We start from the raw sequence: 14,461 nt of genomic DNA, 5'->3' as shown, positions 1-14,461 counted from the left end.
GCCAGAGAGGCCCACCACAATGACTCTCCTACTACAGTCCTACAGTCCTATCTCACACATACACTTCCATGGCCACAAATGTTTTAGTATCAGGCAGGTCTATGACTACACCAGTGAGAGGTACCAATTAAATTCCTGCCTAGCAACGGAGATGTATTGGTTGTCTAGATTTGTAAGGAGTTGACCCCGCCTATTACAAGGTTATAAATATATGTGCTTGTGTAATCATGCCTTGTCTTCGCAGATGTATGACCCAGTGGGGGAATAAACTTGGTTTGAGCTTTTTCTAGTTGTCCGTCTGAGTTTTTACTACAGTTTGTTCAGAACAATTGATACAGTATACTTTGACATTGAAGAATTAGTTCCATATTAGTATCATATTAAATATCAATAGCATACGACTATATTTAGTCTTACCTGGGGATGTGCTTGGCCTCATTAGAGAATAGACCAAATCCTCAGGTGGATTTGCAGTTTCTATAAGGGGTACGGATAACACATCAGAATAATATAACCAGTTATATGCAGAATGATAAAAAGGTCAACCTCAGCATAGGTCACATCAACAAGTCCAGTTGCTGCTGAAAATGTACATTTCCAGTTAACAAAGGAAGGAAGTAGCTTATTGCATATTCTGCATCTTCATTGAAACTCCAAAATCGCACGTTTAGATTTCACTGATTGCCAACCTATAGAATGAGTCTTACCTGTGGTCTTCCCCGTCTTGACCTCAGAATAGACTGGATTTTCTTTTGGATCAGCTGGCATTTCTGAGGAGGAGGACTTTTTTTATGAGTAAAAAACACTGCTGCATTTTGTATTAATGTATGGGACGGTTGAGAATTACTTTTCTTTTTCTTGTCCAACTTTTTGAGTTGAATCTGGGCATACATCACATCACTTGGTCCAGCAGTAGCAGCACCAGCATCTGAAACATACAGGTAATACACTAATATCTCTACTTACTGTTAGTATGCTAGTAATATTAAACATATGAAAAATAACAGCAACAACAACTCTACCCTGTATTCATGCTAAACTTCACATACAGTATACAATACCATTGTCATTATTGTCTGAGAGAGTGATTGTATCGTAGATGTTAGCGCTACCTGTTGATCAAAGAACAGATAGAAAGATGAATGTGTTGGTTTTCCCTCATGCTTGTCTAGGGACTTAAAGTACAGTAACATGTTGTATACAAAGTGAATGGTGAAAAGTCAGTGTGTGAAATTACAGAGAGGGGAGGGTAACAGTGGTCTGGACTAAGAGACTGACCATGCTGCAGACGTGTATACACAGCATCAGGAGCCTGGCCCTGGGTAGATTCTTGTTCCTGTTGGTTCGTGCTCTGGGTCTGGGGGGGCCTACAGGGAGAGAGATAGTCATGAAAAACACAGATTCTATTTTACTGTATGAAAAGGAACGTAGTTGAAAGACAGGTGTACTCACGAGAAAGTCCTGTTGCAACAGGAACCTGTAATGAGAAATGCATACTATTATATCAGGTCATTAATGTTTTTAACTTTTGCAATTAGACATTTTTCTCCTAAACATGAACAAAAAAGTTTAATAACAAATTATAAAAGTCTCACCTCCGGCGTTTTTATATGGACACAGCAGTACCAGGAGAATGGCCAGTAGAACACCAGCAACAACCAGGCCCACAACAACTCCTACTAGGACTGATCTAGAGGGTCCAGGAGTTACACCTGGAGAGAGAACAGCAAATTACCATCAGACTCTGAGGAAGTAAAAAAAAAATCAAAATAAAGTAGTGGACAAAGTGAAACAATTCTGTAGATACATTATATATTTGGCAACTGACTTGAGATCAGATGACCAGCCTGAGCTTGTAACTCCAAACCTACAGTATGCTTTTTAACACAACAAATGACTGATGACCACAGATATTATGAAAAGGTCTTGTGATTATAATATGTTTTTCACCTCTCACTGTCACCCAGCTCTCTGGTGATTCTCCTTCATTAGATTTACACTTATAGAAGCCTTCATCTGACTTGGAAACTGTAGGGATGGTCATTTCTCCTGTGGTCTCAATCCTGATGAATACTCCACCTTTGTAGAAATCAACCTTCGGTATTGGGTTTGTTTCCTGATATCTATTTGTACAGCGTAGAGTCACAGAGTCTCCCTCAGTCATGGGATAGGCAGGGCTCTCCAAGATCAGAGGGCCAACTGTGTAACATAGCATGTCAATAAAACTGTAAATCTGGAGTAATCACTCACACTATATTAACATCTGATGAGCTTGTATTCTATGAAATGCAACCATTCAGTTACAGAATTTAACATAATTATCATACATTGTAATGTAAAAAAGGTTAGTGAATGTTGGACAAAAGACGTACCGTCCACTGTGATGTTGACAGCATTACTGTACTCTCCTGATCCAGACTCACACCAGTACACTCCACTGTCCCCTGTGTATGTGGACCTGATGGTACATGTGGACCCTGCTATTGATCCCCAGTTAGAGACACACACTGACTCCACTGCTTTCTCTCTGTATTTCTTCAGTCTCCGTCCAGTAGAGTTCCTCTTCTCCTCACAGCTTAGTGAGAGAGACTTTGATGTAAAGTGTTGAGTTCTGTTAGGTCTTATTTTGAGAGACACTGATGGTTGCGGATCTGAAATAAAGAGTGACAGAGACAAACGTACACAGTGGTTATATATACACATGAGGGTGACTTAAATGTGATTAAATGCAGTTTCAATGCAGTTAGTTACCTCCTGACCAGAGAAACTGAGGTTCACTGTAGAGTGTGTCATAGACTGGGTCTCCTCTCCCAGCTCTACACACATATCCTCCTGTGTGACTTGGACCAGCAGGGATCAGAGTGTAGGAGTCTTCAGTAGTCCCATCTCCAGATAGAGGCTCTACAGAGTAGGACCTGTCTGATAGGGACAGTAACCCAGCTGTGTAGGGAACAGTTCTGTACCAGAAGAACCTCCAGCCTGTAGATGACTCTTTAACCCCACAGCTCAGAGTAACTGAGTCTCCAGGGTGCAGCCACTGAGGAGAGACACTCAGGAGAGCTTGGGGTTTATCTGTTATGAAGGATAATGACACAATTAAATTAGTTAAATGTTCAAATAATTTAAGATAAAAATTACCAATTTTGTTATTATGGTATAGTACCTTACCCTAAAATCAAAATATAATTGATCATTGATCTCACTGTCTGCTATTTGACCTCATTCCTTTTGTCTTTGTCTCACTATTCTGTCTCTTTCTCTTGCAATCCCATAAAAACAGACTTACCTAACACGGCCAATTGTATAGCATTACTGGTCTGGGAGTGTTTTAAGCCATTTATTTTCTGAAGACCTTCACAGGTATATAGACCCTTCTTTGCAGGACTGATTCTGTACTCAGGCTCTGTATTCGTGTAGATCGACTTCCCACTGTTATAAAACGCATACTCAATCTCTTCTCCCCCCTGTATGTCACATCTGAGATTGACAGTCTCTCCACTGAATATCTGGGGCCAGTTGGGTTGGAGGGTCAGAACAGCCACAGGTCTCTCTGCACAGACACAACACAGAAAATAAACATTATCACACACCTTAGAATGTAAAATAATGTTGATCAGCATTCATCACAACATGACCATATCATAAGTTGTCATTTCTGAACATACAGCATGCAGTCTGATTTACCAAGATCTGGTCATCAGATTACTGACATATACAGTGATGTCCACACACACACACACACACACACACACACACACACACACACACACACACACACACACACACACACACACACACACACACACACACACACACACACACACACACACACACACACACACACACACACACACACACACACACACACACACACACACACACACCACACAATTACTCACCTTCCACAGTGATAGTGACAGGATCACTGATGATTGATGATATGGATCTGGACTGGATCTCTCCCTGACACCAGTAGAGACCCTGGTCAGACTCAGCAGCTCTACTGATGGTGAAGGTGGCTCCTGTTGTAGAGTGTCTGCCAGACAAGGTCACTTCTTTAATAGTGTTGTCTTTGTACCATGTGTAGCTCCAGCCACTGTCAGACCCCACTGAACACGTCAGAGTAATTGTCTCGCCAGCGTATGCAGGGTTTGGTGTTATGGTCAGTGTAGCTTTGGGTAGGGCTGTGTTAAAAGAGCATCATTTAAAGATCTGGAAACAGGCTTCGTAACATCCATAGATTTAGCTGTTGTTGGAACGTTTTCATACTATACAAATACTAGGAGAAAATTACTTGTCTGTGCGCCAGTCACTCCCTCCTTTGGCCTTGGAGGAGAAAAGTTCTGAGACAAGTTGTGTGGGGTAGTGTCTGGAACCATTGTACGTCATCTCTGATGTTACACCTATCCTGGGATAGTGTATGACCCAGAGGCTCACTCGCCTCAGGACTACAATTGATTTATGCCATATAAGTAGCTGGTGTTTCTGTACCAGGGACGAGATCAGAGCCTCGTCTAAGGGGCCTAAGCTCTGTACAATAAGAACAGTTTTCATAACAAATGCTATCTGGCTGGGGGATACTCCTTGATCATATATCAAGTCTCACCTTGTGACCCATTCCATACATCTGTTGTTTGTCATGGAGACTAAGAGGGTATATCCTTGCTATAAAATATAGTTTGTATTCTTTGTGACAGAGCTGCTAGCCACAACACTTGGGAGTGTTGAGTTGACCAGCCTCATTATCCTAGAAGCAATTGCTCTATGTTCCGTTATTAATAAGGTTTGAATAAAGTAATATCCTGATTGGTGATTGACCTTGTCTCTACTCATTATTTATTAGAATTTCCACGACAGAAAACAGCCTCAATTCTTCTTGGGTAAAATGCTACAAGCTTGGCACACCTGTATTTGGGGAGTAATCTCCGATTCTTTCGGTTGGATGGGGAGCGTCGGTGCCCATCTATTTTCAGGTCACTCCAGAGATGTTTGATCGGGTTCAAGTCCGGGCTCTGGCTGGGCCACTCAAGGACATTCAGATAGTCCCGAAGCCACTCCTGCGTTGTCTTGGCTGTGTGCTTAGGGTCATTGTCCTGTTGGAGGGTGAACCTTTGCCCCAGTCTGAGATCCTGAGCGCTCTGGAGCAGGTTTTCATCAAGGATCTCTCTGTACTTTGCACCGATCATCTTTCCCTCGATCCTGACTTGTCTCCCAGTCCCTCCCGCTGAAACAAATCCCCACAGCATGATGTTGCCACCACCATGCTTCACCTTAGGGATGGTGCCAGGTTTCCTCCAGTTGTGACGCTTGGTATTCTGGAGTTCCATCTTGGTTTTATCAGACCAGAGAATCATTTTTCTCAGGGTTTGAGAGTCCTTTAAGTGCCTTTTGGCAAATTTCAAGTGGGCTGTCATGTGCCTTTTTCTGTGGAGTGGCTTCCCTCTGGCTTCTCTATAATAATGGCCTGATTACTGGAGTGCTGCAGAGATGGTTGTCCTTCTGAAAGGTTCTCCCATCTCCACAGAGGAACTCTGGGCCTCTGTCAGGGTGACCATCGGGTTCTTGGTTACCTCACTGACCAAGGCCCTTCTCCTCTGATTGCTCAGTTTGGCCGGGCGGTCAGCTCAATGAAGAGTCTTGGTGGTTCCAAACTAAGTATGTAAATAAGGCACTTGCCAGTTGGTCAGCACATGCTCGCAGTACACGTCCTGGTAATCCATCTGGCCCTGCGGTCTTGCGAATATTGACCTGTTTAAAACCTTTTGTCAATAGGGGGGGCGCCATTTCGACTTTGTAAAAATTCGTTCCCAAATTAAACAGCCTCTTACTCAATTCTTGCTCGTACAATATGCATATTATTACTATTGGATAGAAAACACTCTCTAGTTTCTAAAACCGTTTGAATTATTTCTCTGAGTGAAACAGAACTCATTCTGCAGCACACAGAAATCGAGATCCCTGCTCTAGGGTCAGTTCAGAAGTCCCCATGTAAGCTATGGGGCTACATGCACTGCATACGCCTTCCTCTAGATGTCAGTAAGCGGTGAGAATTTGAATGGAGTGGATTGCACCATCTGGGGCACTATAAAAGCTCATGGGACGGAAGTACTGTTCTTTTCAACGGGGGGCCTGGCGCAAGAGGGACATCACAATGGCGTCTTGAAAAGCTTTAGTTTTAGCAGTTCTATATCTCCGGCTCTGATTTAATTAGATTTTTGTCTTAAAAACTTCATAAGGTAGTTAATTTAAACCGACTTATAGCAGTTTATATCAGTTTATTGCGATTTTCTGGGATTTCTTTGTAACGCGCTATCACGAGTTGGACACCTCTCCGGTGGATGGCTAGCGTTAGCTGCTATTTCTACAGGAGAAGAGGACATCTTTCAACCAAAAGACGATTGTTCTGGAGAAAGGACACCTTGCCCAAGATTCTGATGGAAGCTCAGCAAATAGTAAGCAGTCTTTATGCTGTTAATTCGTATTTATGTTGACAACTGTCAAATAATAATTCCGCCATGAATTTCGGTGCGGTCTCGCTTTAGCGCACGCTGTATGCGTAGTAACGTTAATTTAAAAAATCTAACACAGCGGTTGCATTAAGAACTAATGTATCTTTAATTTGCTGTCCAACCTGTATTTTTTTTGTCAAGTTTATGAATACTTATCGATTAGAATAGGTGCCTCTCCAAGATGGCGCCGGACAGATTGCTTGATGTTTGGCCACTAATCACATTGTATAACCACGATTTGTGCCGCTAAATATGTACATTTTCGAACAAACCCTATATGCATTGTGTAATATGATGTTACAGGACTGTCATCTGATGAAGAATATCAAGGTTAGTCAAAAATTATATATCTTTTGCCTGTTTGTTACGATCGCTAACCTTTGCTGCTGGTAAATGGTTTGTGTTTCTGGCTATTGTGGTAAGCTAATATAATGCTATATTGTGTTTTCGCTGTAAAACACTTAGACAATCTGAAATATTGGCTGGATTCACAAGATCTGTGTCTTTCATTTGCTGTACGCTGTGTATTTTTAAGAAATGTTTTATGATGAGTAATTAGGTAATACACGTTGCTCTCTGTAGTTATTCTAGTTGCTTTGGTGAGAGTTGTGATGGTGGCTGCAATGGTAAACTATGATTTATACCTGAAATATGCACATTTTTCTAACAAAACATATGCTATACAATAAATATGTTATCAGACTCATCTGTCATCTGATGAAGTTGTTTCTTGGTTAGTGGCTATTTATATCTTTATTTGGTCGAATTTGTGATAGCTACTGATGCAGTAAAAAAGTGGTGGAGTAAAAAAAGTGGTGTCTTTTGCTAACATGGTTAGCTAATAGATTTACATATTGTGTCTTCCCTGTAAAATATTTTAAAAATCAGAAATGATGGCTGGATTCACAATATGTGTATCTTTCATCTGGTGTCTTGGACTTGTGATTTAATGATATTTAGATGCTAGTATTTACTTGTGACGCTATGCTAGGCTATGGTAGTCAGCTTTTTTACTGATGGGGGTGCTCCCGGATCCGGGTTTGGGAGGAACTAGAAGTTAACTTCTTTTACAGCGAAAACACAATATAGCGTTGTCGTGTCTTTGCTATCGTTAAATTGAAGACTTATAGTTTTTATCATAGATTCCTGTAATTAGGGCTTACGCTATCACTTGAGTAATAACGTAACTAATTAACTATGAATTCGAGGGCACCAGGGAAAGTTATTAGATTACAAAGTTATAATTTCCCAATATAACCTTTCAGATATTTTCATATCTGATCAATAGTCTTCTGATTAATGATTTATTTACTGTACCTCACGTCAGTCTCATTCCAAACGTCGTAAATCCATACATCAATTGTCTTAAATCATTTATTTATTACTAACTAATTAATTCACAGAAATGCATAAACAAACAAACAAACTTAAAATAGTTACATGAAATGATGGGAGCAATATGCCCTAGTGGGCTGAACCGGCATGGCGGCTTGTTAGACAAAAGGGATGGACGGGGGGTCGATTCAGAAGTCACTACAGAGTATACTCTTTATAACAATTGACATGCTAATCCTTACACATGAACGCTCACTCATTCGGGAACAATTGCAATCAATATATATATATTTACGCTCATTGTTTGTGTCGTCTTGATCGTCGGAGAGAAGTTCGTTTTGTTGGAGCTCCTTCTGTCGTAGTTATTGTGGATTGTTCAGAATGACATTCGTTATAGAATGCTTGTTTCGGCGGTTGTCTTTCTTCGCGTTCAATGATACCGAATTCCTAGCTGCAGAATAGTAGTCAATATCAAAGACTTGTTCTCATTCGTCTTAAGAGTTTAACCACGTGGTATGGTTAAAGATGAACCAATGGTACTTTAACCTTCGTTCTCCTCCTAATGGAGAAAAGCATGGTCTAAATGGTCATTTCTTAGAGTTGACTTTCATTCAGATAGCAGAGAGGGGTGGTACCATGGTCTCTGACCCAACTGGCTCAGGGGCGGTCCTTGGATTTAGTTCAAATACAACAGGGAGTTGTATTTTCCTTCATTAAACAGTTCAAAATCATATTACACAATTATACAAACAGTATCATACTCACTCATTCATTTTATACAACAAACAGGTGTAAACCTCATATCTGAGGTTATTATATAAACAGCGGTATGGTAATGTGGTCCCACAGTCTCTCCTGAGTTTCCCACATGGGGACAAATGGACATGTTAAAAGCTAGGATCTTCACCGATCTTTCCTACTTTGGCAGGAACATGAAATATGTTCGTACCTCAAGTTCTGTGAGGTGGAAGAGAATTCCTTTGTCCTGAAAGTTTACCCTCTGTCTATAATACTATTGGCCATGAGGAGATTCTCAGGAATTTACGACATCTCTCTGTGATCACCGCATGGGTTGTGGTAGGAAAGGGAGAGGCAGAGAGAGGGGGATGGGGTTTGAAGTACCCAAGCAGGCAACATCATGACAGCGTTATATTAGCATACCACAATAGCAAACATCACAAAAGCATTGATTCAAGCCAAACATAGCGATTACGTATAAACCACCAAAAGATATTCATTTTTTCACTAACCTTCTCAGAATTCTTCAGATGACAGTCCTATAACATCATATTACACAATGCATATAGAGTTTGTTCGAAAATGTGAATATTTAGCGGCACAAATCGTGGTTATACAATGAAAAAAGTAGCCAAGCTGCAAAGAAAATGTCAGGAGAAATCTTGGGAAAGGCACCTATTCTAATCGAAAACTATTCATAAACTTGACTAAAAAATACAGGTTGGACAGCAAATGAAAGATAAATTAGTTCTTAATGCAATCGCTGGGTTAGATTTTTAAAATTAATGTTACTGCGCAATACAGCGTGCGCTAAAGCGAGACCGCCCCATAATTCATGGCGGAATTATTATTTAACATTTGTCAACATAAGTACGAATTAACAGCATAAAGACTGCTTACTATTAGCTGAGCTTCCATCAGAATCTTGGGCAAGGTGTCCTTTCTCCAGAACAATCTTCTTTGGGTTGAAAGATGTCCTCTTGTCCGGTCGAAATAGCCGTTAATGTTAGCCACCAACTGGAGAGGTGTCCAACTCGTGAAAGTGCATGACAAAGAAATCCCAGAAAATTGCAATAAACTGCTATAAACTGCTATAAGTCGGTTTAAATTAACTACCTTATGATGTCTTTAACAACGAATAAAAACATGACCGGAGATATAGAACTACTAAAACGAAAGCGTTTGCAGGACGCCATTGTGATGTCTTCTTGCGCCAGGCGCACCGTTGAAAAGGACGGTACTTCTGTTCCACGGTCTTATATAAGGTCCCAGATTGCGCAATCCACTCCATTCAAATTCTCCCCGCTTACTGACATCCAGAGGAAGACGTATGCAGTGCATGTAGCCCGATGGCTTACATGGGGACTTATAAACTGACCTCAGAACAGGGACCTCGATTTCTGAAATCTCACTCCCTGACAGGAAATGTGCTGCAGAATGAGTTCTGTTTCATTCAGAGAAATAATTCAAACTGTTTTAGAAACTAGAATTGAGTACGAGGCAGTTTAATTTGAGAACGATATTTTACAAAGTTGAAACAGCACCCCCTATATTGACAAGAGGTTTTAACTTCTTATGGCTGCAGGGGCAGTATTGAGTAGCTTGGATAAAAGGTGCCCATTTCAAACGACCTCGTACTCAATTCTTGCTCGTACAATATGCATATTATTATTACTATTGGATAGAAAACACTTTAAAGTTTCTAAAACCGTTTGAATTATATCTGTGAGTAAACAGAACTCATTTTGCAGCAAACTTCCTGTCAGAAAGTGAAAAATCTGAAATCGAGGCTCTGTTCCAGGGCCTGCCTATAAATGTGCTTGAAATCTATTAGTATACATGCACTTCATACACCTTCCATTAGATGTCAATAGGCTGTGAGAGGTGAAATGGGGTTTCTAGGTATTTCTATGGTCAAAAGAGAGAGCTTGGAATGACATGACCCCCGAATTCCTTTGTTCAGGAAGCGCATAAAGGTCATCAGTATTGGCTTCTGAAAAGCATTCGCTATAGACGTCTAATATCGTCAAATAAATGTGATAATATCATTGTAAAGTATGTTTTTTCAATATAGTTTTATCCGATTATTTAAATTTTTTCTTGAGTTTAGGCGTGTTGCGTTCTCTGCGTTTGGTGACGATGGAGAGCTTAGCGCCACTTGGCTAGTTTTGCTTGCTAATTCGAGAGGGAAAAAGGCCATTCTAAAACCAAACAACGATTGTTCTGGACAAAGGACCCCTTGTACAACATTCTGATGGAAGATCATCAAAAGTAGGACCCATTTATGATGTTATTTCATATATCTGTCAAACATGTTTACTATTAGTTTGCGCCCAGATTTTGGGCGCTCTCTCGCTATAACGAAAGCTGCATGTCGTATTGAAGTTATGTTTAGAATTCTAACACGGCGATTGAATTAAAACTTCTTATGGCTGCAAGCCCGATGTTGGTACACTTATGACAACAGCCAGCTCAAGTGCAGGGCGCGAAATTCAAAAGATATTTTTTAGAAATATTTAACTTTCACACATTAACAAGTCCAATACAGCAAATGAAAGATACACATCTTGTGAATCCAGCCAACATGTCCGATTTTTTAAATGTTTTACAGCGAAAACACCACGTATATTTATGTTAGCTCACCACCAAATACAAAAAAGCACAGACATTTTTCACAGCACAGGTAGCGTGCACAAAACCAACCTAACTAACCAAGAACCAACCAAACTAACCAAGAAACAACTTCATCAAATGACAGTCTTATAACATGTTATACAATAAATCTATGTTTTGTTCGAAAAATGTGCATATTTGAGGAATAAATCATAGTTTTACATTGCAGCTACAATCGGAAATAGCACCGAAGCAGCTAGAACAATTACAGAGACCAAATTGAAATACCTAAATACTCATCATAAAACATTTATGAAAAATACATGGTGTACAGCAAATGAAAGACAAACATCTTGTGAATCCAGCCAATATTTCCGATTCTTTAAGTGTTTTACAGCGAAAACACAATATAGCATTATATTAGCTTACCACAATAGCCAAAAACACAACAGCATTGATTCAAGCCAACAGTAGCGATAACGAATAAACCAGCAAAAGATATACATTTTTTCACTAACCTTCTCAAAATTCATCAGATGACAGTCCTATTACATCATATTACACAATACATATATGGTTAGTTCGTAAATGTGCATATTTAGCGGCACAAATCGTGGGTATACAATGTGAATACGTAGGCAACATGCAATAACAATGTCCGGAGAAATCTTGGAGAGGCACCTAATCTAATCAAATAACTATTCATAAACGTTACTAAAAAATACATGTTGGACAGCAATTTAAAGATAGCTTAGTTCTTAATGCAATCGGCGTGTTAGAATTCTAAAAATAACTTCAGTACGACATCCAGCTTACGTTATTGCGAGAGAGCGCCCAAAATCAAAGCGGAAAACACAACGACACATTTTCCACAGAAATAGGAAATAACATCATAAATGGGTCCTACTGTCACGTTCCTGACCTGTTTTCTGTTAGTTTTTGTATGTGTTAGTTGGTCAGGACGTGAGTTTGGGTGGGCAGTCTATGTTTTCTGTTTCTATGTTGGTTTAAAGGGTGACCTGATATGGCTCTCAATTAGAGGCAGGTGGTTTTCATTTCCTCTGATTGAGAGTCATATTAAGGTAGGTGTTTTCACACTGTTTGTTGTGGGTGGTTGTCTCCTGTGTCTGTGTTTTGTTATGCCACATGGGACTGTTTCGGTTTTTGTTTGTTATTTTGTTCGGTTTATGTAGTCTGTTCCTGTTTTCATGCGTTCTTCGTTATATGTAAGTTCTTATGTTCAGGTGCGTCTACGTCGTTTGTTGTTTTGTAGTTAATCAAGTATAGTTCGTTTTGTGTCTTGTTTAAATAAATAATATGTCGAACTACAACGCTGCAGTTTGGTCGAATCACTACTCCTCCTCTTCGTATGAAGAGGAGGAGGAACGCCGTTACAGAACCACCCACCTAACCCGGATCAAGCAGTGGGGTAACAGACAGTGCACGAAGCAGGATTTCTGGTCTTGGGAGGAAATCATGGAGGGAAAAGGACCATGGGCTAAGGTTGAAGTGAATCGCCGCCCATGGGAACAGCTGGAGGCAGCTCGGAGAGCGGAGGAAACCGGAGAGAGGAACCGGCGTTATGAGGGGACGCGTCTAGCACGGAAGCCCGAAAAGCCCGCAAGTACAACCCCAAAATTTCTTGGGGGGGGGGATTTAAGAGGTAGTGGGTCTAGGGCAGGTAGGAGACCTGCGCCCACTTCCCAGGCTAACCGTGGAGAGCGGGAGTATGGGCAGACACCGTGTTACGCAGTAGAGGGCACGGTGTCTCCAGTACGTGTGCATAGCCCGGTGCGGGTTATTCCACCTCCCCGCACTGGTAGGGCTAGATTGAGCATTGAGCCAAGTGCCATGAAGCCGGCTCTACATATCTGGCCACCAGTACGTCTCCTTGGGCCGGCTTACATGGCACCAGCCTTAGGCATGGTGTCCCCGGTTCGCCTACATAGCCCGGTGCGGGTTATTCCACCTCCCCGCACTGGTCAGGCGACGGGGAGCATACAACCAGGTAAGGTTGGGCAGGCTCAGTGCTCAAGGGAGCCAGTACGCCTACACGGTCCGGTATATCCGGCGCCACCTTCCTGCCCCAGCTCAGTACCACCAGTGCCTACACCACGCACCAGGCTTCCAGTGCGTTTCCAGAGCCCTGTTCCTCCTCCACGCACTCTCCCTATGGTGCGTGTCTCCAGCCCAGTGCCTCCAGTTCCGGCACCACGCACTACGCCACCTGTGCGTCTCCAGAGCCTTGTACGCACTGTTCCTTCTCCCCACACTCGCCCTGAGGTGCGTGCCCTTAGCCCGGTACCACCAGTGCCGGTACCACGCACCAGGCCTATAGTGCGCTTCGAGAGGTCAGGGTGCCCTGTTCCTGCTCCCCGCACTAGCCTGAAGGTGCGTGTCCTCAGCCCGGTACCTCCAGTTCCGGTACCACGCACCAGGCCTACAGTGCGTCTCAGCCGGCCAGAGTCTGCTGTCTGCCCAGCGGCGCCTGAACTGCCCGTCTGCCCAACGCCGTCTGAACTGTCCGTCTGCCCAACGCCGTCTGAACTGTCCGTCTGCCAAGCGCCGCATGAACTGCCCGTCTGTATTGAGCCTTCAAAGCCGCCCGTCGGTACTGAGCCTTCAAAGCCGCCCGTCTGCCATGAGCCTGCAAAGCCGCCCGTCTGCCATGAGCCTACAGAGCCGTCCGCCAGACAGGAGCCGCTAGAGCCTTCCGCCAGACAGGAGCCGCTAGAGCCTTCCGCCTGACAGGAGCCGCCAGAGCCTTCCGCCAGACAGGAGCAGCCAAGCCTTCCGCCAGACAGGATCAGCCAGAGCCTTCCGCCAGACAGGATCAGCCAGAGCCTTCCGCCAGACAGGATCAGCCAGAGCCTTCCGCCAGACAGGATCAGCCAGAGCCTTCAGCGAGCCATGACCAGCCAGAGCCGTCAGCGAGCCATGACCAGCCAGAGCCGTCAGCGAGCCATGACCAGCCAGAGCTGTCAGCGAGCCATGACCAGCCAGAGCCGTCAGCGAGCCATGAGCGTCCAGAGCCGTCAGCGAGCCATGAGCGTCCAGAGCCGTCAGCGAGCCATGAGCGTCCAGAGCCGTCAGTCAGCCATGAGCGTACAGAGCCGTCGGTCAGCCATGAGCGTCCAGAGCCGTCAGCCAGTCATGAGCTGCCCCTCAGCCCAGAGCGGCCATTAATCCAGAACTGCCCCTCAGTCCAGAGCTGTCTCTCTGTCCGGAGCTGCCCTTCAGTCCGGAGTTGCCCCTCTATCCTGAGC

At 43.0% G+C, this 14,461-nt stretch overlaps 1 protein-coding gene across 1 annotated transcript in view; it reads right to left on the bottom strand.

The window, feature by feature from the left end:
- LOC129865527 (basement membrane-specific heparan sulfate proteoglycan core protein-like) overlaps positions 1–14,461 on the bottom strand; it is a 31,627-nt gene that overhangs the window by 838 nt on the left and 16,328 nt on the right. Inside the window, exons 5-16 of the mRNA XM_055938390.1 lie at positions 3,900–4,184; positions 3,287–3,550; positions 2,752–3,072; positions 2,373–2,651; positions 1,951–2,199; positions 1,596–1,712; positions 1,453–1,477; positions 1,279–1,367; positions 1,062–1,112; positions 848–928; positions 708–770; positions 418–477 (exon numbers count right to left, since the gene is read on the bottom strand). Of these exons, the coding sequence (XP_055794365.1) occupies positions 418–477; positions 708–770; positions 848–928; positions 1,062–1,112; positions 1,279–1,367; positions 1,453–1,477; positions 1,596–1,712; positions 1,951–2,199; positions 2,373–2,651; positions 2,752–3,072; positions 3,287–3,550; positions 3,900–4,184 (1,884 nt within the window). The remainder of the gene's footprint in view (positions 1–417; positions 478–707; positions 771–847; positions 929–1,061; positions 1,113–1,278; positions 1,368–1,452; positions 1,478–1,595; positions 1,713–1,950; positions 2,200–2,372; positions 2,652–2,751; positions 3,073–3,286; positions 3,551–3,899; positions 4,185–14,461) is intronic.

The sequence above is a fragment of the Salvelinus fontinalis genome, chromosome 11 (genome assembly GCF_029448725.1).
Source record: "Salvelinus fontinalis isolate EN_2023a chromosome 11, ASM2944872v1, whole genome shotgun sequence".
Lineage (NCBI taxonomy): Eukaryota > Metazoa > Chordata > Actinopteri > Salmoniformes > Salmonidae > Salvelinus > Salvelinus fontinalis.
The sequence above is the reverse complement of the archived record's forward strand: the minus strand, read 5'-3'. Positions and strand labels throughout refer to the sequence as shown.